Here is a 26,280-nt window from a genome sequence, read left to right as displayed (position 1 = left end):
CAGCCCAGCCTCTGCCAAGCGGGGACTTGTGCCCATAAATCAGTGTGGAATAATACCCTTTCCCCCTTGGGTTTATTTTCCCCTCTTTGAGTTTCTGAGGTGCAACTGTATGGCAACAGTTCACCAGTTGGTTTGCGTGCATATATTACAACTGTAATTACCTTAGAGCTGTTTGTTATTAGAGTGGATGTAACCCCAAGCACAAACCCAGGCTGGGCAGAGAATGGCTGGAGAGCAGCCCTGAGGAGAAGGACTTGGCAGTGTTGGTGGACGAAAAGCCCAACGTGAGCCGGTAACGTGCACTGGCAGCACAGAAACCCCCCACACCAGGGGCTGCATCCCCAGCAGCGTGGGCAGCAGGGCGAGGGGGGGATTCTGCCCCTCTGCTCCGCTCGGGGGAGAGCCCCCTGCAGCGCTGCCTCCAGCTCTGGGGCCAACCATGTTAGGGAGAAAATCCTGTCACGGCAAAGACACAGAGAACCTGGAATTGCTCAGTTACAAGCAAGCTTTTAATGAATTGGGCCAATATTTAAAAGGTGTTTTTTCTTAGTTCCACAGCAGTTCATTAGCCAGGGAGATGTTGGCAACCTGTGGCAGACTCTGATAGACCGTGTTCCAGAAGGTCACATACCGGCTTTTCAGATTCTGCTTCACAGAGTTCTGGCTCAACTTGTTGTTGATTTCCAGGTAGTTACTGGCCTCATTGGTGTAGGGTGGCCAGTTAACGGGCACCTTTGAGTTCCCTTTGTTGGGATCACTGGGGAAAAAAAGAGAAATAGAAGTTCAGTTTTATCAGGGAAACTTGTGGACACAGCAAGGTTCAAGCAGTTTGGCAGGGCCCGCATCTGCTCACGTGAGGCTTTAAGCGAGTGCAAAGAGAGAGTCTGACATTGCCAGAGAGAGTCAAGCAATAGCAATTCTGCCTGCTAGGAGTGACTTGCTGACCTGCAGTCTCCTCCCTTGGTCCCCGCTACCATCGTCCCTAGCTGCAGACAGGGGCTTAACTCCTGTCTGAATGTCAGGATTCAGAAACAAATATCATGATTAAGTTTAAGCAGAGTTCACAAGTTCTGGAAATGCTTCTGCTGTCCCCAGGTGTTCCCTGGATGAGGAGGACCCAGAGCAAACGCCACCCCTGGGAGATGAAGAACGAGACTCACAGCAGAAGTACAGGCAGAGGACACCCCGCTTTGGGAATTGCTCCTGAGAAGTTAATAGGCAAAAGCAGCAGGTTGAAGTGCTGCAGCAAGCCTGAAATACAGAACTGGAATCACTCACCCTGTCCTGGCAAAGTTGGTCCAGTAAGCAATCATGGCACCTGAGACAGTCCTGTGCTTGGGCAGGTAGCCCAGGGGGGTGGCAAAGGGTTTCCCAAACACGTACTGCAGGTCATCAGCATGGTCTGCCCCTACCCAGCTTGGGTAGATGGGCATTCGGGATGGCTGGGAGAACAGGTAGCTGTACGTCTTGGCATTCCTGGGGGAATAAAAGAGACTGGCTAAGCAGCTGCGAGCAGAGAGCACAGAAAGGGGTGCAGATTCATAACTATGCTAGAAATACCAGCAGAGGCAGAGATTCAGCCTTGGAAGATGCTCACATGCATCTAAGAGGTGGTCTCAGGACCATCCTTGAGAGAGAGAGAGAGAGAGGTGGGAGAGAGCATCTGTCGTTCGTTTCAGTGGCCAGTCCAGCGCAAACCACGACGACATCCTTCTACCTGATAATTTTTAACTTCCATTTGTGATTTTCACCCTAACCGTGGTATCATGCAACTGCCATGTCTCGTGGCATCAAACATTGCTAGGATGAAGTCTGAAGTTTTTAGGAAGCGAACACCTGTTTGAATGGGAATTTAAAACAAATTCCTAGCACGACTCCCTTTGCAGCATTAGAGAAACAGTGTTTGTATGAGCCCTGTGTAAGCGTGTACTCAGTACCAAAAAGCTCCTCACCGGGCATTCTGCAGGTGCAGGTTCAGTGCCCACTGTGTGGGAACCAGGAAGATGTAGTCAGTAATCAGGTCCACCACTGTCTTCTTTATGAGCTCCTGGCTCGGGTTGTCACCCCATGGCTGCGTATAGATATTGTATGTCGCGTTGGCTCCGCGCTCGCCTCTGTCCACAGTAAGTCCTTTGATCAAATTATAGACCTCATCCCTGGAAAGACAAGTAGTATCAATGAATTGCAGGTCTGCAGCTTCAAGGGGGTCAGGCCTCATGGAAACAGATCCCAGCTCCTGTTGACGTTCACATCCAACCCTGTGGTTAGCAATGGTTTGGTGGAGTAAAAGCCAGTGATTTCATCCCTAGTCTTAGATGGAGGGCATGTGCTTCCCAGCTTTCTCGGTAGAACAGCTTAGGGCTGAATTGGCCATAAGCTCCTTTTGTCCGCAGAAAGGAGTCTTGTGGATGGGTATCCAGCATGTTTGGCACGTACCGGCTCTGGCCAGAGAGCATCAGGGCTGCCAAGCCTATCACTGGTGCTGAGTTCAGGAGCACCTTAAAGGTATATGGGGAAGCTTCGCCACGAGCTGGTCCTTTCTCTTGAAGGCTCTGGATTTGGCAACATATGCCCTGGGCACCCTGGCTTAGAGTGACATCCTGTTTTGAAGGTAGTGCCCTGTCCACTCAGGACTAAGTCCTTGGAGTTTGGGGACTACGTTAAAGATAAGGTTCCTCCTGTTAAGAGTTTTAAGAGCATCCTTCACTTACGCAGTGACTTTCACAAATGGGCGGTTGATAGCAGGTAAATCAACGCCAGCAAAGATGTGCCCATCCATGTCATTGACCCCAGCAATGTAGTCAATGTCAGCAGCGTTGGCAAAGAGGTTCTCTGGCATGTCTGGAAGGAAGTCTCCGTCGACGACAGGAGTCATGGCGAGTGTGTGAACCACTGGAACTGCAGCAGGAGACAAAACCAGAGTCTGTTAGGAGCTGAGAAAAGGCAGATGTGTAGCCTGGCGTATCCCATGGCTCGAGGAACTGTGGAAGGAATAGGCTGAGGTGAATGAGAGCTTGGGTGGTGCCTTCAGCATGACCACAGGACCACGTTTGGTAAACCTCATGCCTGTAGGTGAGGGAGAAGAACGAGAGATCTGCCAGCCAAGTACCGGCAGGTAACAACAATGTCTCTCCTCCTTCCTGCAGCCTGTTCCCAAAAAGCTGGGGCAGAGCAGAATTCCCCATCCCCGCTGGCTACGGACAACCCGCTCAGGCCAGTGCAGCTGCACAGGAGTTGCTTGGCCACTCTCTGTCCTGAGCAAGGCTAAATACTGGGGCTATTTACTAGGGGCAGGAGGAGGGCAAGCGGAGGAGAGTCTTGTTGGGAAAGAAGTTCTCACAGGCAGCAAAAGCAGAAGCATTCCCTACCTGCTGTGAGAAGTCCTACACTCCACCCAGCGACTCAAATGAAAATAGCAGGGTTGGGGTCAGTTATCTTTTTTGTAAGCTGTGTTCTGGAATTGCTCTTGCTGCTTTCACAGAACAGAAAGCCCAAAGAGCTGTTTGGAGCTGAGGCATGGCCCTTGGCTAATTCCTCTGCCACCGCTGCCGTTGCACGACGAACAACATTCATTCAGCGCAACGTGCACCTGCCTGCAGAAGGGCAACTGCAAGATCTGTCATTATTGTCCCCTTTCTGAAGGGCAAAAGCATGGCTTCTAACTCCTGACAGTCGCCCCAGTGTCCCATCAAAGGCATGGTGAGCCCTGGGTGGGTAGGGGACCACAGCACAGGCTGAGGGACTTACCGGGCAGGTTGATCAGCTGCAGGTGGTAGGCCAGTGTCAGAGCTTTGGGGTCGGAGGTGCGCAGGCAGTCAGCCAAAACCGTGGTGTTGTCAAGGGGGCAGCCCACTTTTTGTCCAAGCTGCAGGAGGAGAGAGAGAAACCTCCCAGCACTACCCTCTGAAGCCAGGCTTCGTTACCAGCTTCACGGGGGCAGAGGCTGGTTTTATCTCAAAGCAGCGTCTTTCCAAAGCTCTATGTTTGGCAGCATGACTCCTGATGAATCCCTTGCTAGTAATGCTGTTCTCTAGGGAATCCCTTTTTTTGTTTTCCATTCTCTCAAGCAAGACTTGCACGTTACCTTTTTAGCCCAGGCGAGTGGGTCCCTCTGGATGGCCCAGCTGCAGAGACCGACACCGCTCTGGCTGATGGCTCTCTTGAACAGACCCTTGTTCTTTGGGCTCAACGTCTGTGGAGCAAAACAGATATAAGAGAGTTTCAGGTACAAACTCCTGAAGACCCCATTGCCTGCCAGACCTGGCCGATCGCCTCACACCTTCTGCACAAGGCCCAGGGAAGCCACCAGCTCTCGTGCTACTGAACAGTCTCAGCAGTTAAAGTTAAAAGGTGACAGGGTGAGAAGAGGAGCAGAGCAGGGGGACGTGGCAAGTAAATGCTATTTCACCAGAGGTCCCAAAAGTGAGGACACATGCCTGCAGTGGTGAGACTGATTGAACTGAAGAAGGAGGAGCAGCTACAAAGCAGAGAGGTTGAGCATTGCTGTCCCCAGGCAGAGAGGATGTTAATTGGGCAGCGTGTGTGGAGGAAAGAGGCAGAGTGCCAAGGGGACCACCTCTCCCATTTACAGAGAAGAGAAGTGGCTCTGGTAGGCTCTGACAAGAACAACACACCTGCAGGGAGACACTGGCGGCACCGGCTGATTCCCCGAAGATGGTGATGTTTTCCGGGTCACCGCCAAAGGCCTTGATATTTCTCTTCACCCAGGCAATAGCCATGTGCTGGTCCTTCAGCCCATAGTTCCCTGAGTAATAGAGAGCACCCACCATTGAGCAAGGGCACAGCAAAGCTGATAAACTGGGGACCCATGACAGGGTCCCCTGAAGAGGGAGAAGCTACAGTACCTGGCAAGTTTTCATCTCCAGTGCTCAGGAAGCCCAGGGGCCCCAGGCGATAGTTGACGGTCACCACGATCACGTTGCCCCGCACAGCGATCTCCTCACCATCATAGAGGTAGTTACTGAGGAAGTTGGCTCCCTGGCTCCCTCCTACAAGGAAGCCGCCACCGTAGATCCAGACCATCACCGGCAAGTTGGTAGAGACTGGGAGACGAGGAGAAAAAGCAGTGTGAGCCACTACATAGCTAGAAGGCGCTGCCCATCCATCCCCACACCCACTCGCTGAGCATCGCTCCACCTGGGCATGAACAGACATGCTTTGCAATAGCCTGTGGCCAAGAAAGTCCACGCTCTGTAGAAGAGGCTGAAACTCCCAACAGGCTGCAGCTGAGGGACATTGGTTGACATGGCTCCTACCTTTCCCTCTCAAAATCAGCGCTCCGGCAGTTGCCCACTATGGCAGCGTAGCCGCTGAGAGATGCTCCAGAGCATTGTGTCTACAAAAGGCAACTGGAAATCTCCTCCCCGGATCTCTGTCAAGCACGTACCCTGTCTCTTCCCTTGAGGGATCCAGATGTTCAGATAGAGACAGTCCTCCGTCCCGCGGACGTCAGATTGTGTGAGCGTCATCTGCATGCAGCGATTTTTGAATTCTTTTGCCTGCAACGTCCCTGAGAGGAGAGAGGCAAGACGGCAGGTCCTAGTTAGAGGTATCGACTCCATCCTTTGGTTGCAAGCTGTCTGTCCATCCATTCTCTCCTCTGTGAGTCCAGTGCAGAGGCAGCAACGCTTCCCCAGCCACTGTGACCGGTCTGTGACCGGACAAAGAGGGATCCCTTCCCGTGTGAACTAGCTCTGGGCAGCAGTGGCATGGGGAGGGGAGATGCAGGTGCCATGCTTTGGGTTTGTTACTTCATGTGGTTACTTGCATTGCTTGGGAACACTTAGACAAAGACTCTCACACCCACCATGAGACTAAGAACTTTTTCTTGGCAATGCTTAGTAGATGAAAGCAGGCAACAACATCTTTGCTTGTCAAGAATGGACTAAAGAGAGAGAAGTGAAAATAAAACCCCAAACCAAAGGCATTCAAAAGTTGGATCTTACCATCCCAGCCAGGATGAGGTTGGGGGTCTTCCAGAGTCTTTGGAGGGGCAGCAAAGGGGATCCCTCTGAAGATGTCGATGTAACTCCCAAAGAGTCCGAGTTTTTTACTCTCGCCTTCCACAAAACCGCCCTCGGTGTGCACCACACCCAGCTACACGTGGTACCATTGAGAAGAGAAAAATCCATTGCACAGTCCTTCACGCCTCTGGCTTCCCCTGTTGCCAGCACACACACTTTGCCCCGCCCAGTTCCCCAGATGGACCCACTCACAGTCTGCCTTCCCCAGCCGTCCCTTTGGACCCTTGTGGAAAGCCCACATGTATCTGCCGCTGGAGATGTGCCCATGCGGATGTCCTGCAAGCTGCCCTTTCAAGCAGACAGGCAGCAGCAATTCTCCTGCACTCCCAAAGATAAATGGCAGAAGACCTTCAGTGTTAAGATGTAAACCAGGCCAGACCTGACACAGAACTGTGCAGGGACTTTTGGAAAAATGTTGGTGAGAGACTTGGCCGTCTTTAGGGCAGGAGAACACCCTGCCTTGGCTGTCACGGTCTGCAGGCCCTCTTTCATGGGCTCCAGACCAGACGTAGCAGGAGTTTGTGTCTTCAGAGAGGAACAGACAAAATGTCTTGCAAAGCCTTAAGAAGTGCTGTTGTACTTACGGTTGCAGCCCGTGCTACCCCGAGGTAGCAGCACAAGGCAAAGCACAGGATCTCCCAGCGAGCCATGGTGACTGCACTCCTCAGGAGCTAGTCCCCAGGTGGAGACTTACGTATATATAGCTACGAGTGACGCTGTGTGTCAATGCCACGACCCAGAATTGGGTCTAAGGTAAACCAGTGGAGCCTCTACACGCTTGTCCTTCAGTAGGCTGAGGCCAAACCATGGCTGAGGTAGACTGGCGTCACTGTGTGAGAGCCCTGCAGATGTTGCCTTTGTGGGCTGGAGGCCAAACCCAAGGAAATATCTCAGTCTAACAAAACTCCAGCAAACATTAAAAAATGCTGAAGCCTTGAGAAGCGTCTCACAAGAGCAGGAGGCTGAAATCAGACTGAACCATGCGTTAGAGCATATTATCAGCCACTAACGAGAAACCTTGCACTCGTAACACACTGGGGAATACACAAGGTTTAGAAAATGCCAGCAGATCCTTAATCTCTGTGATGGGGTGGTAACAATCCAGACAGCAATGGCAGACTAATGAGTGGCCAACCTCTGTGGGCCTGAAGCTCTGCCCCATTGCCTGCTTCCTTCTGTCCTTGCTAACTACTGGGGAAGTCAAAATGGAATTGAGAAGTGCAGCAGCTAGTGAGGACAATCTACACTACATTAGGAGTGTATCCTAGAGGTGAAAAAAGAAAACCAACAATGAACGGAGGGCAAGCACCCTGCACAATATCCCTGGCTCAGAAACAGAGGTGCTGGACTGGTGTGTGAGAGGCAGGGTGGTCTTTGGGCTATGCTGACTTGAGCAAGGTGGGGAGAGGAGAGCTGTCACAGCAACCAAACCCTTTAACCTGCAAAGAGGGAGATGTGATCTGCTCTTAATGACTGGATGCCAGCTCTGTCACGGATTTATTAGATGACCTCAGAAAGTCCTTTCCCTCGCCTTAGCCTCTGCAAAATCAGAGCAGGGGAATCCTCTGTCCCGAAGTCTGAGACCAAGCGTCCTGCACAAGATGAAGAGAACCAGGAACACCCAGGTGACGCTCCCTTGCTCTGCCTCCGAGCAGCCCCAGACAGGCACAGGGGCAGATGTACAGACTCACCATGTAATAGGCCAAATACGGCAACAGAAGTTCCAGCTTGGCGGGGTGAACGCTGATATTGGCTTTTACTGCATTCTGAGACCAGACAGGAGGGACTTCAAAGAGCTAAAATATTATAGAAACAACGGTGGAACTGAATACAGCCGTCCCAGTAGTGTCTACTGAGACTTGTTATATCAGTCAGACTTTGCATTTGCCCATTGTTATCCTCAGAAAAACAGACAATGTCCACCCAGCAGCCAGACTATTCTCCAAAAGGGCTGGAGAGCCCTGCAGAAGGCACATCGCATAATTCATTTTCAGAACACGGACAACTCTACGGTAGAAAATTTCACAGCCCTCAGTGGCATTTCAGATACATGCCACTCACTCACTTTGCTGACGTGACATTGTCATGCCTCGACAAAGTTTTATCCCATCCATCATTTCAAGGGGAGCTGCAGCTGTTCAGGACACCAAAAATTCCTGTATCCCTGGCAGAATATGCCAGTAGAGCCCTTCTCGTTTGATAGATTAGAGAGCAGAAAAAGCAAATGCGTGTTTTGCTAAGGGCAAAGGACAGCTGATATCCCACTGGAGTGGAACCCAAAGGCCTGGATTCAGGTTCCTGGCCTAATTACACAGGCCCATATCTCACTTGTTAACAAGGTTAAACAGGAAACGTAAACACAAAATGTTCAGAGAAGCCAAGACTAGTTACAACCACAACAATTTTCAGCAAGGTCTGCATGCCACAGTACCGTGCTCAAGGCAGGACTGTGGCACAGACCTTTCTCAGCTCTTCCTCCGCCTTTTTGTCCACAGGGTTGGTGCACACTTTCTTCCAGGTCTGTACAGCAGCATCCAGGGGTTTAGTTGGGATTTCTTCATCATCAAAGTTCACAAAGATAGCGTTGTGCGGGCGACGGGCCCTGCTGAGGCCAATCAGGTTCTCACCAGACACCTGGGGATTGTTGTATCCCTCCCTAAGAAAGGGGGAAAGGATCGGGTTTGCTTTCTGCCTGTGGCACACATGGATTCGGGGCCTTCACGGGAACATGCGAAAATGGAAGTTTGTGCCCCAGATTTTGGAAGAGAAGGGACTCAGCCATGTGAGCAATGGGTTGGTTTATCTTTGGCCACACCTCCCTATGGATTTTGGAATCACATCCTGGTACCGTAAAAGACTCCTGTGACATCACTGAGGCAAGAAAATTTAAATTTGAAGAAACCCCAGCAAAGCTACATCCAGTTGCACAATGACAGAGGTCCCCTGTACTATCCGACAGAAAACCCTCAGGCAATCGGCTACTGTTTGTATGAAATGCGTTTGCAGCACAAAAGGCTTCACCCTCTGCATTTCCTCTACTGTAATTACTGCAGCTCAGTAGGGTCCAGGGACAAGCCAAGATGGAAATGCAGTTTAGATTAATTTTTTTTTCTTGTAAAGTGCCGATGAAGGACTACAGCGAGAAAATGAAAGATGTTTCTTGTGGGAGATCTCACAGATTGTTCCGGCAAAACCAGCCGTGGGCCAGGAGGGAACAGGTCCCATGAACGTGGTCACAGGAGCATATGGCATTGACTCCTGCACGTTCCAGCCCACTGGCAGCAGGCAGAGAGCCGGGCTCACTGCACCCCACGCTGCACATGGTGTGCTGGGGGAGGCAGTCATCTTCACCACATCTCCAGGTCCCCTCACCTGGCAAGGCCTCAAGTGGACTTTTGCTGAGGTTTCTGCTGCCAGGCAGTTTCTCAAGTGTGCCCGCCTCTGTTGTGCCAAATCAAGAGGGATAGAACAGAACAGGGCGGCAGCTTAAAGAGGTAAAACACATGAATGATGTAGTTAGTGCTCCTGTGATGCCTCAAGAGCACAAATCCTGTAACAACACTGAAGTCAGAATGGATTTGATGCATCTTCAAGCGATGAAAAAGGAAATCTTAACTTGGAGACTTGTCTCTTACAAGCGTATATCAAACCAGCAGAATGTTTCACTGCCTGTCCATTCCAGAACCAACACAACTATTTACTACATTATGAGAAAAGGCACTAACCGGTGTTGTATATCTGGCCGATAAAAATAGTCAACAGGAGTGTCCAGACGTGAGAAAATTGGTGGCGGGATGTAGAGAGGTAATTCTCTATTGAAAAATTCTTCCTTCTCAGGTTTGAGCATTAGGACTTTGTCATACATGGAGGTTTGCTTGCCATCGGGACCAGAGTGCATTGCCAGGTACTGGAAATCAGACATTCCTGAGAGAAACAAAGGTTAAAACATTGTGAAGTTGGTTGTGAATACCACAACATCTCTTACAACACTCAACATTCAGGAGCAGGAGTCCGATACTTTTATGCAGCGCTTTATACAGCAAGGAGACTTGATTGTCCTTCCAGTCCTAAATTCTTAGAGGGAAACACTTCCCTTTCCCATCAGACATAGCTGTCTTTAAGCTACGTGGACACAAATCCAAGTACTACCTTGGAATTTGTAAACGGTGGTGACAGTCCCAAGAATTTCCATTTCAAACTGGACTTCTGGCTGGATTTGTTCTTCGGTGTCCAGCTGCTTCTTCTTCTTGGTCCTCCTCTTCACCTTGAGCAGCATGGTGGAGGTGGGGAAGCGATTGGCACATACCGGGTGGCAGTAAGGATCCTTGGGGCGGAAATACAGCTCCAGCCTTTTGGCAGGGTCCGCGTAGATCTGTCGGCAAAGGTAGGCACCGTCCCTGTTAGCTTTGCACCCGCGCAGCCTGTCTCCCCTGGACTCCCTTTGGCACCAGGCCACCGGCCCCACACCCTCAGCGGTGGGCATCAGCCGTTTCCTCCCACGCTGCCTCAGGGATATCAACCCCCGCTCCGCCAACACGGGCAGCACATCATGAGGACACACAGCCGCTGCCATCCTGCCGACACCTCCCGCCCCATCGCCCACGGACGGCAGCGGCCCAGGTGAGCTGTGTCACCCCGAACCCACGCGTGGGGCCTGTGTGGGGCCTGCTGGGCCCCTGTGGCTCGGACAGAGGGGTCCCACAGCAGGGGGGGCTCCCTGGCGCCGACAACCCCCGCCTCCAGCCCCCTCCTCAGGGCCCCAACCCCTCGCCCTGGAAACCCTCCTCCATCCCCCGGCCTCCCCCTCAGCCCCCCGGGCCCCCCTGAGCCCTTCGGGCCCCCCTCACCCGCGACACCCCCTGCTCTCCTCCCAGGGTCAGCAGCATGGCCCCGACGTCGCGCACCAGCCCCGGGTACTCCACGCACACCATCCGCGGCGTGCGGGGCAGCTCCAGCACGGCCGAGCCCCGCTCCCCCCACCGCCTCCCTGCCGCCATCGCTCCCCCGCCCTGGTCCCTCCCAGACGCGGCACAAATATTCCTCTGCCAAGGAGGGACTTGTGCCCATAAATCAGTGTGGAAGAATACCCTTTCCCCCTTGGGTTTATTTTCCCCTCTTTGAGTTTCTGAGGTGCAACTGTATGGCAACAGTTCACCAGTTGGTTTGCGTGCATATATTACAACTGTAATTACCTTAGAGCTGTTTGTTATTAGAGTGGATGTAACCCCAAGCACAAACCCAGGCTGGGCAGAGAATGGCTGGAGAGCAGCCCTGAGGAGAAGGACTTGGCAGTGTTGGTGGACGAAAAGCCCAACGTGAGCCGGTAACGTGCACTGGCAGCACAGAAACCCCCCACACCAGGGGCTGCATCCCCAGCAGCGTGGGCAGCAGGGCGAGGGGGGGATTCTGCCCCTCTGCTCCGCTCGGGGGAGAGCCCCCTGCAGCGCTGCCTCCAGCTCTGGGGCCAACCATGTTAGGGAGAAAATCCTGTCACGGCAAAGACACAGAGAACCTGGAATTGCTCAGTTACAAGCAAGCCTTTAATGAATTGGGCCAATATTTAAAAGGTGTTTTTTCTTAGTTCCACAGCAGTTCATTAGCCAGGGAGATGTTGGCAACCTGTGGCAGACTCTGATAGACCGTGTTCCAGAAGGTCACATACTGGCTTTTCAGATTCTGCTTCACAGAGTTCTGGCTCAACTTGTTGTTGATTTCCAGGTAGTTACTGGCCTCATTGGTGTAGGGTGGCCAGTTAACGGGCACCTTTGAGTTCCCTTTGTTGGGATCACTGGGGAAAAAATGAGAAATAGAAGTTCAGTTTTATCAGGGAAACTTGTGGACACAGCAAGGTTCGAGCAGTTTGGCAGGGCCCGCATCTGCTCACGTGAGGCTTTAAGCGAGTGCAAAGAGAGAGTCCGACATTGCCAGAGAGAGTCAAGCAATAGCAATTCTGCCTGCTAGGAGTGACTTGCTGACTTGCAGTCTCCTCCCTTGGTCCCCGCTACCATCGTCCCTAGCTGCAGACAGGGGCTTAACTCCTGTCTGAATGTCAGGATTCAGAAACAAATATCATGATTAAGTTTAAGCAGAGTTCACAAGTTCTGGAAATGCTTCTGCTGTCCCCAGGTGTTCCCTGGATGAGGAGGACCCAGAGCAAACGCCACCCCTGGGAGACGAAGAACGAGACTCACAGCAGAAGTACAGGCAGAGGACACCCCGCTTTGGGAATTGCTCCTGAGAAGTTAATAGGCAAAAGCAGCAGGTTGAAGTGCTGCAGCAAGCCTGAAATACAGAACTGGAATCACTCACCCTGTCCTGGCAAAGTTGGTCCAGTAAGCAATCATGGCACCTGAGACAGTCCTGTGCTTGGGCAGGTAGCCCAGGGGGGTGGCAAAGGGTTTCCCAAACACGTACTGCAGGTCATCAGCATGGTCTGCCCCTACCCAGCTTGGGTAGATGGGCATTCGGGATGGCTGGGAGAACAGGTAGCTGTACGTCTTGGCATTCCTGGGGGAATAAAAGAGACTGGCTAAGCAGCTGCGAGCAGAGAGCACAGAAAGGGGTGCAGATTCATAACTATGCTAGAAATACCAGCAGAGGCAGAGATTCAGCCTTGGAAGATGCTCACATGCATCTAAGAGGTGGTCTCAGGACCATCCTTGAGAGAGAGAGAGAGAGAGGTGGGAGAGAGCATCTGTCGTTCGTTTCAGTGGCCAGTCCAGCGCAAACCACGACAACATCCTTCTACCTGATAATTTTTAACTTCCATTTGTGATTTTCACCCTAACCGTGGTATCATGCAACTGCCATGTCTCGTGGCATCAAACATTGCTAGGATGAAGTCTGAAGTTTTTAGGAAGCGAACACCTGTTTGAATGGGAATTTAAAACAAATTTCTGGCACGACTCCCTTTGCAGCATTAGAGAAACAGTGTTTGTATGAGCCCTGTGTAAGCGTGTACTCAGTACCAAAAAGCTCCTCACCGGGCATTCTGCAGGTGCAGGTTCAGTGCCCACTGTGTGGGAACCAGGAAGATGTAGTCAGTAATCAGGTCCACCACTGTCTTCTTTATGAGCTCCTGGCTCGGGTTGTCACCCCACGGTTGCGTATAGATATCGTATGTCGCGTTGGCTCCGCGCTCGCCTCTGTCCACAGTAAGTCCTTTGATCAAATTATAGACCTCATCCCTGGAAAGACAAGTAGTATCAATGAATTGCAGGTCTGCAGCTTCAAGGGGGTCAGGCCTCATGGAAACAGATCCCAGCTCCTGTTGACGTTCACATCCAACCCTGTGGTTAGCAATGGTTTGGTGGAGTAAAAGCCAGTGATTTCATCCCTAGTCTTAGATGGAGGGCATGTGCTTCCCAGCTTTCTCGGTAGAACAGCTTAGGGCTGAATTGGCCATAAGCTCCTTTTGTCCGCAGAAAGGAGTCTTGTGGATGGGTATCCAGCATGTTTGGCACGTACCGGCTCTGGCCAGAGAGCATCAGGGCTGCCAAGCCTATCACTGGTGCTGAGTTCAGGAGCACCTTAAAGGTATATGGGGAAGCTTCGCCACGAGCTGGTCCTTTCTCTTGAAGGCTCTGGATTTGGCAACATATGCCCTGGGCACCCTGGCTTAGAGTGACATCCTGTTTTGAAGGTAGTGCCCTGTCCACTCAGGACTAAGTCCTTGGAGTTTGGGGACTACGTTAAAGATAAGGTTCCTCCTGTTAAGAGTTTTAAGAGCATCCTTCACTTACGCAGTGACTTTCACAAATGGGCGGTTGATAGCAGGTAAATCAACGCCAGCAAAGATGTGCCCATCCATGTCATTGACCCCAGCAATGTAGTCAATGTCAGCAGCGTTGGCAAAGAGGTTCTCTGGCATGTCTGGAAGGAAGTCTCCGTCGACGACAGGAGTCATGGCGAGTGTGTGAACCACTGGAACTGCAGCAGGAGACAAAACCAGAGTCTGTTAGGAGCTGAGAAAAGGCAGATGTGTAGCCTGGCGTATCCCATGGCTCGAGGAACTGTGGAAGGAATAGGCTGAGGTGAATGAGAGCTTGGGTGGTGCCTTCAGCATGACCACAGGACCACGTTTGGTAAACCTCATGCCTGTAGGTGAGGGAGAAGAACGAGAGATCTGCCAGGCAAGTACCGGCAGGTAACAACAATGTCTCTCCTCCTTCCTGCAGCCTGTTCCCAAAAAGCCGGGGCAGAGCAGAATTCCCCATCCCCGCTGGCTACGGACAACCCGCTCAGGCCAGTGCAGCTGCACAGGAGTTGCTTGGCCACTCTCTGTCCTGAGCAAGGCTAAATACTGGGGCTATTTACTAGGGGCAGGAGGAGGGCAAGCGGAGGAGAGTCTTGTTGGGAAAGAAGTTCTCACAGGCAGCAAAAGCAGAAGCATTCCCTACCTGCTGTGAGAAGTCCTACACTCCACCCAGCGACTCAAATGAAAATAGCAGGGTTGGGGTCAGTTATCTTTTTTGTAAGCTGTGTTCTGGAATTGCTCTTGCTGCTTTCACAGAACAGAAAGCCCAAAGAGCTGTTTGGAGCTGAGGCATGGCCCTTGGCTAATTCCTCTGCCACCGCTGCCGTTGCACGACGAACAACATTCATTCAGCGCAACGTGCACCTGCCTGCGGAAGGGCAACTGCAAGATCTGTCATTATTGTCCCCTTTCTGAAGGGCAAAAGCATGGCTTCTAACTCCTGACAGTCGCCCCAGTGTCCCATCAAAGGCATGGTGAGCCCTGAGTGGGTAGGGGACCACAGCACAGGCTGAGGGACTTACCGGGCAGGTTGATCAGCTGCAGGTGGTAGGCCAGCGTCAGAGCTTTGGGGTCGGAGGTGCGCAGGCAGTCAGCCAAAACGGCGGTGTTGTCAAGGGGGCAGCCCACTTTTTGTCCAAGCTGCAGGAGGAGAGAGAGAAACCTCCCAGCACTACCCTCTGAAGCCAGGCTTCGTTACCAGCTTCACGGGGGCAGAGGCTGGTTTTATCTCAAAGCAGCGTCTTTCCAAAGCTCTATGTTTGGCAGCATGACTCCTGACGAATCCCTTGCTAGTAATGCTGTTCTCTAGGGAATCCCTTTTTTTGTTTTCCATTCTCTCAAGCAAGACTTGCACGTTACCTTTTTAGCCCAGGCGAGTGGGTCCCTCTGGATGGCCCAGCTGCAGAGACCGACACCGCTCTGGCTGATGGCTCTCTTGAACAGACCCTTGTTCTTTGGGCTCAACGTCTGTGGAGCAAAACAGATATAAGAGAGTTTCAGGTACAAACTCCTGAAGACCCCATTGCCTGCCAGACCTGGCCGATCGCCTCACACCTTCTGCACAAGGCCCAGGGAAGCCACCAGCTCTCGTGCTACTGAACAGTCTCAGCAGTTAAAGTTAAAAGGTGACAGGGTGAGAAGAGGAGCAGAGCAGGGGGACGTGGCAAGTAAATGCTATTTCACCAGAGGTCCCAAAAGTGAGGACACATGCCTGCAGTGGTGAGACTGATTGAACTGAAGAAGGAGGAGCAGCTACAAAGCAGAGAGGTTGAGCATTGCTGTCCCCAGGCAGAGAGGATGTTAATTGGGCAGCGTGTGTGGAGGAAAGAGGCAGAGTGCCAAGGGGACCACCTCTCCCATTTACAGAGAAGAGAAGTGGCTCTGGTAGGCTCTGACAAGAACAACACACCTGCAGGGAGACACTGGCGGCACCGGCTGATTCCCCGAAGATGGTGATGTTTTCCGGGTCACCGCCAAAGGCCTTGATATTTCTCTTCACCCAGGCAATAGCCATGTGCTGGTCCTTCAGCCCATAGTTCCCTGAGTAATAGAGAGCACCCACCATTGAGCAAGGGCACAGCAAAGCTGATAAACTGGGGACCCATGACAGGGTCCCCTGAAGAGGGAGAAGCTACAGTACCTGGCAAGTTTTCATCTCCAGTGCTCAGGAAGCCCAGGGGCCCCAGGCGATAGTTGACGGTCACCACGATCACGTTGCCCCGCACAGCGATCTCCTCACCATCATAGAGGTAGTTACTGAGGAAGTTGGCTCCCTGGCTCCCTCCTACAAGGAAGCCGCCACCGTAGATCCAGACCATCACCGGCAAGTTGGTAGAGACTGGGAGACGAGGAGAAAAAGCAGTGTGAGCCACTACATAGCTAGAAGGCGCTGCCCATCCATCCCCACACCCACTCGCTGAGCATCGCTCCACCTGGGCATGAACAGACATGCTTTGCAATAGCCTGTGGCCAAGAAAGTCCACGCTCTGTAGAAGAGGCTGAAACTCCCAACAGGCTGCAGCTGAGGGACGTTGGTTGACATGGCTCCTACCTTTCCCTCTCAAAATCAGCGCTCCGGCAGTTGCCCACTATGGCAGCGTAGCCGCTGAGAGATGCTCCAGAGCATTGTGTCTACAAAAGGCAACTGGAAATCTCCTCCCCGGATCTCTGTCAAGCACGTACCCTGTCTCTTCCCTTGAGGGATCCAGATGTTCAGATAGAGACAGTCCTCCGTCCCGCGGACGTCAGATTGTGTGAGCGTCACCTGCATGCAGCGATTTTTGAATTCTTTTGCCTGCAACGTCCCTGAGAGGAGAGAGGCAAGACGGCAGGTCCTAGTTAAAGGTATCGACTCCATCCTTTGGTTGCAAGCTGTCTGTCCATCCATTCTCTCCTCTGTGAGTCCAGTGCAGAGGCAGCAACGCTTCCCCAGCCACTGTGACCGGTCTGTGACCGGACAAAGAGGGATCCCTTCCCGTGTGAACTAGCTCTGGGCAGCAGTGGCATGGGGAGGGGAGATGCAGGTGCCATGCTTTGGGTTTGTTACTTCATGTGGTTACTTGCATTGCTTGGGAACACTTAGACAAAGACTCTCACACCCACCATGAGACTAAGAACTTTTTCTTGGCAATGCTTAGTAGATGAAAGCAGGCAACAACATCTTTGCTTGTCAAGAATGGACTAAAGAGAGAGAAGTGAAAATAAAACCCCAAACCAAAGGCATTCAAAAGTTGGATCTTACCATCCCAGCCAGGATGAGGTCGGGGGTCTTCCAGAGTCTTTGGAGGGGCAGCAAAGGGGATCCCTCTGAAGATGTCGATGTAACTCCCAAAGAGTCCGAGTTTTTTACTCTCGCCTTCCACAAAACCGCCCTCGGTGTACACCACACCCAGCTACACGTGGTACCATTGAGAAGAGAAAAATCCATTGCACAGTCCTTCACGCCTCTGGCTTCCCCTGTTGCCAGCACACACACTTTGCCCCGCCCAGTTCCCCAGATGGACCCACTCACAGTCTGCCTTCCCCAGCCGTCCCTTTGGACCCTTGTGGAAAGCCCACATGTGTCTGCCGCTGGAGATGTGCCCATGCGGATGTCCTGCAAGCTGCCCTTTCAAGCAGACAGGCAGCAGCAATTCTCCTGCACTCCCAAAGATAAATGGCAGAAGACCTTCAGTGTTAAGATGTAAACCAGGCCAGACCTGACACAGAACTATGCAGGGACTTTTGGAAAAATGTTGGTGAGAGACTTGGCCGTCTTTAGGGCAGGAGAACACCCTGCCTTGGCTGTCACGGTCTGCAGGCCCTCTTTCATGGGCTCCAGACCAGACGTAGCAGGAGTTTGTGTCTTCAGAGAGGAACAGACAAAATGTCTTGCAAAGCCTTAAGAAGTGCTGTTGTACTTACGGTTGCAGCCCGTGCTACCCCGAGGTAGCAGCACAAGGCAAAGCACAGGATCTCCCAGCGAGCCATGGTGACTGCACTCCTCAGGAGCTAGTCCCCAGGTGGAGACTTACGTATATATAGCTACGAGTGACGCTGTGTGTCAATGCCACGACCCAGAATTGGGTCTAAGGTAAACCAGTGGAGCCTCTACACGCTTGTCCTTCAGTAGGCTGAGGCCAAACCATGGCTGAGGTAGACTGGTGTCACTGTGTGAGAGCCCTGCAGATGTTGCCTTTGTGGGCTGGAGGCCAAACCCAAGGAAATATCTCAGTCTAACAAAACTCCAGCAAACGTTAAAAAATGCTGAAGCCTTGAGAAGCGTCTCACAAGAGCAGGAGGCTGAAATCAGACTGAACCATGCGTTAGAGCATATTATCAGCCACTAACGAGAAACCTTGCACTCGTAACACACTGGGGAATACACAAGGTTTAGAAAATGCCAGCAGATCCTTAATCTCTGTGATGGGGTGGTAACAATCCAGACAGCAATGGCAGACTAATGAGTGGCCAACCTCTGTGGGCCTGAAGCTCTGCCCCATTGCCTGCTTCCTTCTGTCCTTGCTAACTACTGGGGAAGTCAAAATGGAATTGAGAAGTGCAGCAGCTAGTGAGGACAATCTACACTACATTAGGAGTGTATCCTAGAGGTGAAAAAAGAAAACCAACAATGAACGGAGGGCAAGCACCCTGCACAATATCCCTGGCTCAGAAACAGAGGTGCTGGACTGGTGTGTGAGAGGCAGGGTGGTCTTTGGGCTATGCTGACTTGAGCAAGGTGGGGAGAGGAGAGCTGTCACAGCAACCAAACCCTTTAACCTGGAAAGAGGGAGATGTGATCTGCTCTTAATGACTGGATGCCAGCTCTGTCACGGATTTATTAGATGACCTCAGAAAGTCCTTTCCCTCGCCTTAGCCTCTGCAAAATCAGAGCAGGGGAATCCTCTGTCCCGAAGTCTGAGACCAAGCGTCCTGCACAAGATGAAGAGAACCAGGAACACCCAGGTGACGCTCCCTTGCTCTGCCTCCGAGCAGCCCCAGACAGGCACAGGGGCAGATGTACAGACTCACCATGTAATAGGCCAAATACGGCAACAGAAGTTCCAGCTTGGCGGGGTGAACGCTGATATTGGCTTTTACTGCATTCTGAGACCAGACAGGAGGGACTTCAAAGAGCTAAAATATTATAGAAACAACGGTGGAACTGAATACAGCCGTCCCAGTAGTGTCTACTGAGACTTGTTATATCAGTCAGACTTTGCATTTGCCCATTGTTATCCTCAGAAAAACAGACAATGTCCACCCAGCAGCCAGACTATTCTCCAAAAGGGCTGGAGAGCCCTGCAGAAGGCACATCGCATAATTCATTTTCAGAACACGGACAACTCTACGGTAGAAAATTTCACAGCCCTCAGTGGCATTTCAGATACATGCCACTCACTCACTTTGCTGACGTGACATTGTCATGCCTCGACAAAGTTTTATCCCATCCATCATTTCAAGGGGAGCTGCAGCTGTTCAGGACACCAAAAATTCCTGTATCCCTGGCAGAATATGCCAGTAGAGCCCTTCTCGTTTGATAGATTAGAGAGCAGAAAAAGCAAATGCGTGTTTTGCTAAGGGCAAAGGACAGCTGATATCCCACTGGAGTGGAACCCAAAGGCCTGGATTCAGGTTCCTGGCCTAATTACACAGGCCCATATCTCACTTGTTAACAAGGTTAAACAGGAAACGTAAACACAAAATGTTCAGAGAAGCCAAGACTAGTTACAACCACAACAATTTTCAGCAAGGTCTGCATGCCACAGTACCGTGCTCAAGGCAGGACTGTGGCACGGACCTTTCTCAGCTCTTCCTCCGCCTTTTTGTCCACAGGGTTGGTGCACACTTTCTTCCAGGTCTGTACAGCAGCATCCAGGGGTTTAGTTGGGATTTCTTCATCATCAAAGTTCACAAAGATAGCGTTGTGCGGGCGACGGGCCCTGCTGAGGCCAATCAGGTTCTCACCAGACACCTGGGGATTGTTGTATCCCTCCCTAAGAAAGGGGGAAAGGATCGGGTTTGCTTTCTGCCTGTGGCACACATGGATTCGGGGCCTTCACGGGAACATGCGAAAATGGAAGTTTGTGCCCCAGATTTTGGAAGAGAAGGGACTCAGCCATGTGAGCAATGGGTTGGTTTATCTTTGGCCACACCTCCCTATGGATTTTGGAATCACATCCTGGTACCGTAAAAGACTCCTGTGACATCACTGAGGCAAGAAAATTTAAATTTGAAGAAACCCCAGCAAAGCTACATCCAGTTGCACAATGACAGAGGTCCCCTGTACTATCCGACAGAAAACCCTCAGGCAATCGGCTACTGTTTGTATGAAATGCGTTTGCAGCACAAAAGGCTTCACCCTCTGCATTTCCTCTACTGTAATTACTGCAGCTCAGTAGGGTCCAGGGACAAGCCAAGATGGAAATGCAGTTTAGATTAATTTTTTTTTCTTGTAAAGTGCCGATGAAGGACTACAGTGAGAAAATGAAAGATGTTTCTTGTGGGAGATCTCACAGATTGTTCCGGCAAAACCAGCCGTGGGCCAGGAGGGAACAGGTCCCATGAACGTGGTCACAGGAGCATATGGCATTGACTCCTGCACGTTCCAGCCCACTGGCAGCAGGCAGAGAGCCGGGCTCACTGCACCCCACGCTGCACATGGTGTGCTGGGGGAGGCAGTCATCTTCACCACATCTCCAGGTCCCCTCACCTGGCAAGGCCTCAAGTGGACTTTTGCTGAGATTTCTGCTGCCAGGCAGTTTCTCAAGTGTGCCCGCCTCTGTTGTGCCAAATCAAGAGGGATAGAACAGAACAGGGCAGCAGCTTAAACTGGTGAAGGTCTCCATCCCACCTTCACCCCCCAACCACTTCTGCTCAGTCCCTGAGCTCCCCCTTTCCTGTGGGTGCCCTGCCACAGCCGCCAGGGTGTGTGGGACAGCCCCCCACCTCAGTCAGGGGTTCTGGTGTGTGTGGGGTGTGCATGTTCCTGTGTTGGTGTTACAGCCGCTGCTGTTGCCCCTGCTCATCCCACAGGGTGGGCAATGAGTGTGTTCGTTCTGTGAGAGATCCGCGATGGGGCAGAAGCGAAACCCCCAGCCCCAAATACCTGGGAGCCAGTCTCCCTCCTCAAAGTGATGAAACTGGCTTAGAAATTGTGATTTAAAAAAATATATAATTATATATTCGCTGTTTTCAGCCTGTAGGGTGCAGTAGTACCACGTTTTTATTTTAAAAACCGTAATTCCCTTGGCTCTGCCACGCCAGGTCTAAGAGCACACCTGATTATTGTTAGAGGAGAGAAACCCCCAAACCTGTGAGAGCAGGTGGCAGCACTACAGAGGGAAAGGCTTTAAAAGGAGACATCCCCAGAATCATTCATGCATGGTTTAGATGGTGTTAGCTCCCTGGGTGAGCTTGAGAGGTCTTCTAGCTTGTGCTGTGGTTGCCTCCTTCATGTTTCCTGGGGAAGAGCAGTGGGTGCTGTAGGTATGTACACGAAGACCCTGTTCCCTTGGAGAAGGAGCAAGGAGGTTTTGTGAGCTGTAAGTTGTTGGTGGGGTGAATACATAAATATTCATGGAGAACGTACAGACCTATAGTAGGGTAAGTCAGTCCTGCTTAGCTGTACTTTAGCGTCAAGTCATTGATCTCTGTGCTGGTTAGTGAGGTAAATCAGGAAAAGTATAAAAGCAATATGAGGTTAAAGTCAGCTTCAGTTTATCCATCCACAATAGACAGTTCCTGAGCTCCTCTTCTTTTTGTGCTTATTTTTTGTGTTGTGTTTGATCTAGTGGAAGGCTGTATCTCTTTCTCACAGATATCAGAGACCCACTGGGCTGAGAGGCTCCACAAGCATGACGTGAGCTCTCCATGAATTGCAAGCACTCTTATTTTCATTAGGCTTTCATGGCATTCTTGCAAGGCTGGGCTCTGACCGGCGTGTCTGGGCTCAATGCCATTAGGGGAAACGCTACACCTCCTTGCTAAGGTTTGGCCAAAGCTTCTCCTTTACTTTTTATTCTATAGGCTGTGTACCGTGAGCTGCTAAGCTGTTACTGTGTTCCACCTCAGGAGCAGTTAACAGCAGGAAACAAAATTTTTACGGAAAAAGGTTATAATATATAAAGATGATACAGTGGCCAAAACTGTAGCAGTTAAAACGTTGTTTCTAACTGCCCTGTGCTATGTCTTAAATACCAAATGACACAGAATGTTCAAAGTAGTTCAAACTATTGAAAGTCTTGGTTATGAAGAGCAGAAACTCCTTCTGGAAGTAGTTTGCTTGAGGGAACTTTGTTCCAGTGTAAACCAGAATGGACTATTCAGCTCTCAGCTACACCCGTAAAAAATCCCTATCAGCCCTGTGCAATACCCAGATACCGGAGGGCAGAATATGCTTCATTTCCTTCCACGTTGTGTTCTCTTTTATTGTTAGCAATGTTTCGTGGGGTAAAGACTCCAAATTACAGTCTTATTTTTCACATTATTATTGCCTCTTCTCCAAAAACAAGTCTTTGCCAGGCCTTTCAGTCCTTGGATCGTGCGACTTCACCAGCTTTTATCTCCCTCCTTTGCGCTGCAGGTTTTCCCCGCTCATTTTGGTAATCTGACATTGTGATTTGTTCACTTGTGCGCTTGTTTTTCTCCTCAAAGAAGATTTGCTGAATCATTGGGGAGGAGGCAAGAGCTCTAGAGGCAGCTGGTGGCCAGTGATAAAACCATGGCCACATCCAGTCTTCAGGGTTTGCAGATGACAGCGCTTCAGTTGAAGGCCTGAGTCACATTCCCTTCCGAGCTAAGATTGCTGGGGACTTTGGGATTGTGGAAGTGGGGCTGAGGAGGTGGTGCACCGAAAATACAAATTATTGATTCTGACAACCGCAAGGTTTGTGTTGTATCTCCTGCAAAATTCATAATGATGCTGTAAGAGGACTTGCAGGCCAGGGGCTACATCCTGCCAACATTGTGCCCACTTCAGTGGGAACACGTAATTAAGAAAATAGGGGTTTGGCTTGAAATAGGTGATGGTGTGTAGTGGCTGCTTCCGGATATGCAGTGGGAAGGTGTAGTGTGAGCAAGGACATGCCAGGGCTCCAAGGCACTCGTGCCTATTTATTTGGAGAGGATACACCGAATTCCACTGGTACAAATTATGCAGCTGTTTTCATCACAACGGGTCTGGATTTTGCCCAGTGATCAAATTGCCTAATGATCGAAATAAGAGCTGGGAGCTAAAATGCCTTGGTTCACTTCTTAGGTCTTTCACTCCCTCTCTGTATGACCTTGAGTTACTTCCTCTCTCCCTGGCTTTTGGTTTCCTTGCAGTTAAACAGGGATAAGATGCTTCCATCTTTGTGGAACATCTTGAAATCTTTAGGTGGAATGGGCTATTTAAATGCAAAGTATCACTGGTATTTCTGAGTCCTCCAACACCACTGTTGTGACACTATGCAGCAGGCACACAGATATGGCTCTCTGACTTTCTAGCTAATAGTTTTCTTAAATTCCAGTTGAGACAGCAAACCTAAGCTGAAACCAAAGTCCTTCTCCTGCTCTGTCAGTTCTGCCCCTTACGTAAAGCCCTAGAAAATCAGTTTTCTGTATATTTTTGTAAGTATCTTCCAGAACTTAGAAATAAAATCTCACCAATAGTACATGATACTCTTCCTAAGAACACAGTTTTAATGTGTGATATTCTACTGAGTTCTACTTCAAGGAGGTAAGATAGAAAGTTGGTTAAGAAGCAAGACCAGAAGTCCAGGTGACCTGAGTTCCATTTCTAGTTGTCCTACTCAAATTTGGGCTAATATCTTAAAGTGGGAAAACGCATAATCAGGTTGGCAGATCACAATGCAGAGACTCTGCTTTGATGCTTTGTGCATTTTCTGTGGGATTTTTCACAATGATATCTGCTGTTCCAGTATAAGATGACTGTGCATGTGAAGCAATTCTACTTTTCTATTACTGTAGATCTCAGAACATGCCTCTGTTATTCCCACTTTGCAGATGGGAAACCTGAGATAGAGAGGGAGAATGACTGGCTCAGATCAGCTGGCAATGGCAAAGCCAGGAATACAATCCTTCTTTGAGTCTCGTATTTAGCGTTGTCCATGATGCTATGATGTCAGAAAATGCATCTGCAGCTCCTGGCCTTCCTTTTCCAGGTGGTGTCACACCCGAGTGTTCACTGAGCCTGACTGATTTACAGTCAGGCTACTAGAGGCTGGATCTAAATAAGGAGCTGGGGCAGGGATGTCTGACTGACATGCTGGTTCACCATGTCTACACTCAGGATGGGCCCCTTTCAAGAACAGGAATGCTCCATCATCTCTGACTTCCCCTTCCCCAACTGAGACAAGAGATAACTTCTATTTTATAAAGAGAAGAAACCAGTGGACTTGACCACTGCCAAAAATCCCACCAAAGCTTCTAATATAGAAGGGCCTGGGATGTAAGATAAAGTCCCATTGCCTTAAAATTATTCGAGAGGAAGGCAGAATCAATGGGGTAGGGTTTTTTTAACTCCTCATTCTTCATGAGGAAGCCTTGAACCTCAGAGTTGTGTTGCCAGTGCTGAATGTGGCTGTTGTACTTGGAACTTGCTTACAAACCCTTGAAGCATAGAGGAATTAAACAGCTTAGAGGTTGCTCATGGCCTGGGGAGGAGGAGATTATGGGTTGGAGCAGAAACAGCTGTGAGAAACTTGGCCTGAGAGTAGTGCAGAAACCACAGGGGTGTGACTCATCTCATGTAACTCTAGATGTCTACAGATACTAGGCTCCCATTCTCTTCAGTGAGAGAAGTAGGTGCATTGAAGGCATGATTTCTGTTGTATTTTAGATATGTGCTTTAGGAAGAGCTGAATAACTCCCCAGATATGTTACTTACCAGAAAGGAAGCCTTTGAGTGACTAGCTCACATCGGAGATACATGAGCTGCTGCAGAAGGCTTCCTGCCTCATATCCCTTGGAGGCCTTGGGACAGCCCTTGCACCCAGGCAGCCAAGAGTGAACGTGTCCTCCCAGCACAGGGTCAGGGCTTGCACTGAGGTCAGCTCTCGGTAAAATCCCCTGATATAGGCAGCTTGAACACAACCACAGACCCAAAGGTGGGCGGGATGCAGGATGACAGCTGTCCATATGGTCTGGATGAGCAGCGACCCGCTAACAGCTCGGTTTGACAGACTGAAGAAACACAATGTGTTGAAGTTGCTGATATTACACTGGTTCTGTCCTGCATGGCCATCCTCAGCAGGGAAACCAAGCGGAGGGTGTGCCATGTGGGAATCTTGTATCGCCCTCCTTGTCATGGCTGAGGTACGCAGACGGGGAGCTTGCACAGGCTGTACTTGTCCAGGGAGGTCATATAAACATGGGAGAGTCTCTCTGCTACGATCTTCAGATGTATTGATTGGGTTATTGCTGCCCCAGTAGTCGGTGCAAAGGGGTATTTGCTGGCCCATAGTTTTGCAGCCCAGATGCAACAGTTACATTTTCCCTCTTCTGTTCACTTAGGGGTTTTTTAAACTATTTTTCAGAAACAGTAGAGGGAAAACAAAGTGAATATCTGTATGCCAAAACTTAGTGGCTAGTGTTACTTCGAAATGCTAGATTCTCCTCCCCCTCCAGAAGCTAGGGAAGGCAGCATGGGGGAGAGCTGCTGCTGCTCAGGGCACTGAACAGGAGCAGCTTGCTCCGCAAGCATCTGAATTGTTTGCTGTAAATCTGACTCCCTGCTGGGCAATGTTCCTAAGAAAACCTGCCCCGTGCCTTCCCTCAGGCCCCTGCGTTCACATTTGCAGCTCTCATGCTGCACTTACCAGGGTTGTTTGCATGGATGGGGGCTCCCTGTTGATGCCTGGGTGGCAGAGCGAAGGGCTGACAGGCCTTTCCTGCCAATCTGTCTGTTGTTCAGATGAAGTGGTTGGAAAGTGCTCACTCTCCAGTTCCCTCTTTGGCTCAGGCACTCCGATAAGGCATGGGCTGTCCTATCTTGCCCTGGGAGCTGTTCCTCCTCCCTAACAGGCTTGCTTCGCCGGCTGACAGTTAGCAGCCGGCAGTGCTTGATAAACTTATCAGACCAAAGCTGAGCCCAGTACGCGCTCAACTTGTCCCCAGCCTCAGATTTCCCCATTCCTGGGGACTCTTTGCTCTCTGCCCACCTTGCCGTCTGGTACGGTGAACACAGATCACCCTGGGGCCAACAGGTCAAAATCAACCCAAGGACCAGATTGAAAAGTGCTTGCCTTGAAGCCACACCTTTAAAATGAGGGTGTCAAGTGGGATGTTCGTAGCCTCCATACCCAGCTCTGTCTCTCTCCCTGGAATATTATTCACCAGTGGAAACATTGCTCATGTCTGGTTTATCCCCAGGTTGCTTTGCTGAATTAAGTTTCTATCACTCATTATTAGTATTGCAGTGGCACTTAGGCGTTCCAGCTGAGATCAAGACTCCATTGTGCGTGGTGCTGTATGTAGAAGATAAGGAGGGGCAGTCCC

The 26,280-nt window shown here is 50.7% G+C and overlaps 2 protein-coding genes across 10 annotated transcripts; both read right to left on the bottom strand.

Moving 5' to 3' along the window:
• Nucleotides 1-493: 493 nt before the first annotated feature.
• LOC128917435 (bile salt-activated lipase-like) lies at nt 494-11,046 on the bottom strand. 4 transcript variants are annotated; one of them, XM_054220501.1, is made up of 15 exons: nt 10,892-11,046; nt 10,194-10,416; nt 9,770-9,968; nt 8,505-8,700; nt 7,736-7,840; nt 5,967-6,117; nt 5,408-5,530; nt 4,866-5,063; nt 4,635-4,765; nt 4,085-4,192; nt 3,748-3,865; nt 2,712-2,898; nt 1,953-2,156; nt 1,279-1,476; nt 494-757 (listed from the first exon to the last, which is right to left on the bottom strand). In XM_054220501.1, exons 1-15 carry the CDS (start codon nt 11,039-11,041, stop codon nt 547-549), a joined length of 2,502 nt encoding a protein of 833 aa, XP_054076476.1. In that variant the 5' UTR covers nt 11,042-11,046; the 3' UTR covers nt 494-546. The 4 variants fall into 4 exon arrangements, with proteins under 4 accessions (XP_054076476.1, XP_054076477.1, XP_054076478.1 ...); XM_054220502.1 differs by having other exon boundaries at nt 10,949-11,046; XM_054220503.1 differs by having other exon boundaries at nt 10,971-11,046.
• A 516-nt stretch (nt 11,047-11,562) lies between these two features.
• Nucleotides 11,563-26,133, bottom strand: LOC128917437 (bile salt-activated lipase-like). Of its 6 annotated transcripts, none has more exons than XM_054220522.1 (14): nt 25,602-25,722; nt 24,671-25,308; nt 19,580-19,775; nt 18,811-18,915; nt 17,042-17,192; nt 16,483-16,605; nt 15,941-16,138; nt 15,710-15,840; nt 15,160-15,267; nt 14,823-14,940; nt 13,787-13,973; nt 13,028-13,231; nt 12,354-12,551; nt 11,563-11,832 (listed from the first exon to the last, which is right to left on the bottom strand). In XM_054220522.1, exons 2-14 carry the CDS (start codon nt 24,919-24,921, stop codon nt 11,622-11,624), a joined length of 2,181 nt encoding a protein of 726 aa, XP_054076497.1. In that variant the 5' UTR covers nt 24,922-25,308; nt 25,602-25,722; the 3' UTR covers nt 11,563-11,621. The 6 variants fall into 6 exon arrangements, with proteins under 6 accessions (XP_054076497.1, XP_054076498.1, XP_054076496.1 ...); XM_054220523.1 differs by having other exon boundaries at nt 24,671-24,966; nt 25,602-25,691; XM_054220521.1 differs by lacking the exon at nt 24,671-25,308 and having other exon boundaries at nt 25,602-26,133.
• Nucleotides 26,134-26,280: the final 147 nt, after the last annotated feature.

The sequence above is a fragment of the Rissa tridactyla genome, chromosome 14 (genome assembly GCF_028500815.1).
Source record: "Rissa tridactyla isolate bRisTri1 chromosome 14, bRisTri1.patW.cur.20221130, whole genome shotgun sequence".
Lineage (NCBI taxonomy): Eukaryota > Metazoa > Chordata > Aves > Charadriiformes > Laridae > Rissa > Rissa tridactyla.
Note: the sequence above shows the minus strand (reverse complement) of the source record. Positions and strands in the feature narration are given on the sequence as shown.

Bases quoted from the DNA above. Each gene is read 5' to 3' on its own strand.
- LOC128917435 (XM_054220501.1), bottom strand. From the start codon at position 11,041: ATGGCGGCAGGGAGGCGGTGGGGGGAGCGGGGCTCGGCCGTGCTGGAG. The intron at 5,064-5,407 runs GTACGTGCTTGA...CTCGTCTCCCAG, and splicing joins CCCTCAAGGGAAGAGACAGG to TCTCTACCAACTTGCCGGTG. The intron at 2,899-3,747 runs GTAAGTCCCTCA...CTCCTGCTGCAG, and splicing joins GCAGCTGATCAACCTGCCCG to TTCCAGTGGTTCACACACTC.
- LOC128917437 (XM_054220521.1), bottom strand. From the start codon at position 25,915: ATGGGGAAATCTGAGGCTGGGGACAAGTTGAGCGCGTACTGGGCTCAG. The intron at 15,841-15,940 runs GTACTGTAGCTT...TCTATTACTCAG, and splicing joins TGGAGATGAAAACTTGCCAG to GGAACTATGGGCTGAAGGAC. The intron at 11,833-12,353 runs GTGAGTGATTCC...TTTTTTCCCCAG, and splicing joins ACCAACTTTGCCAGGACAGG to TGATCCCAACAAAGGGAACT.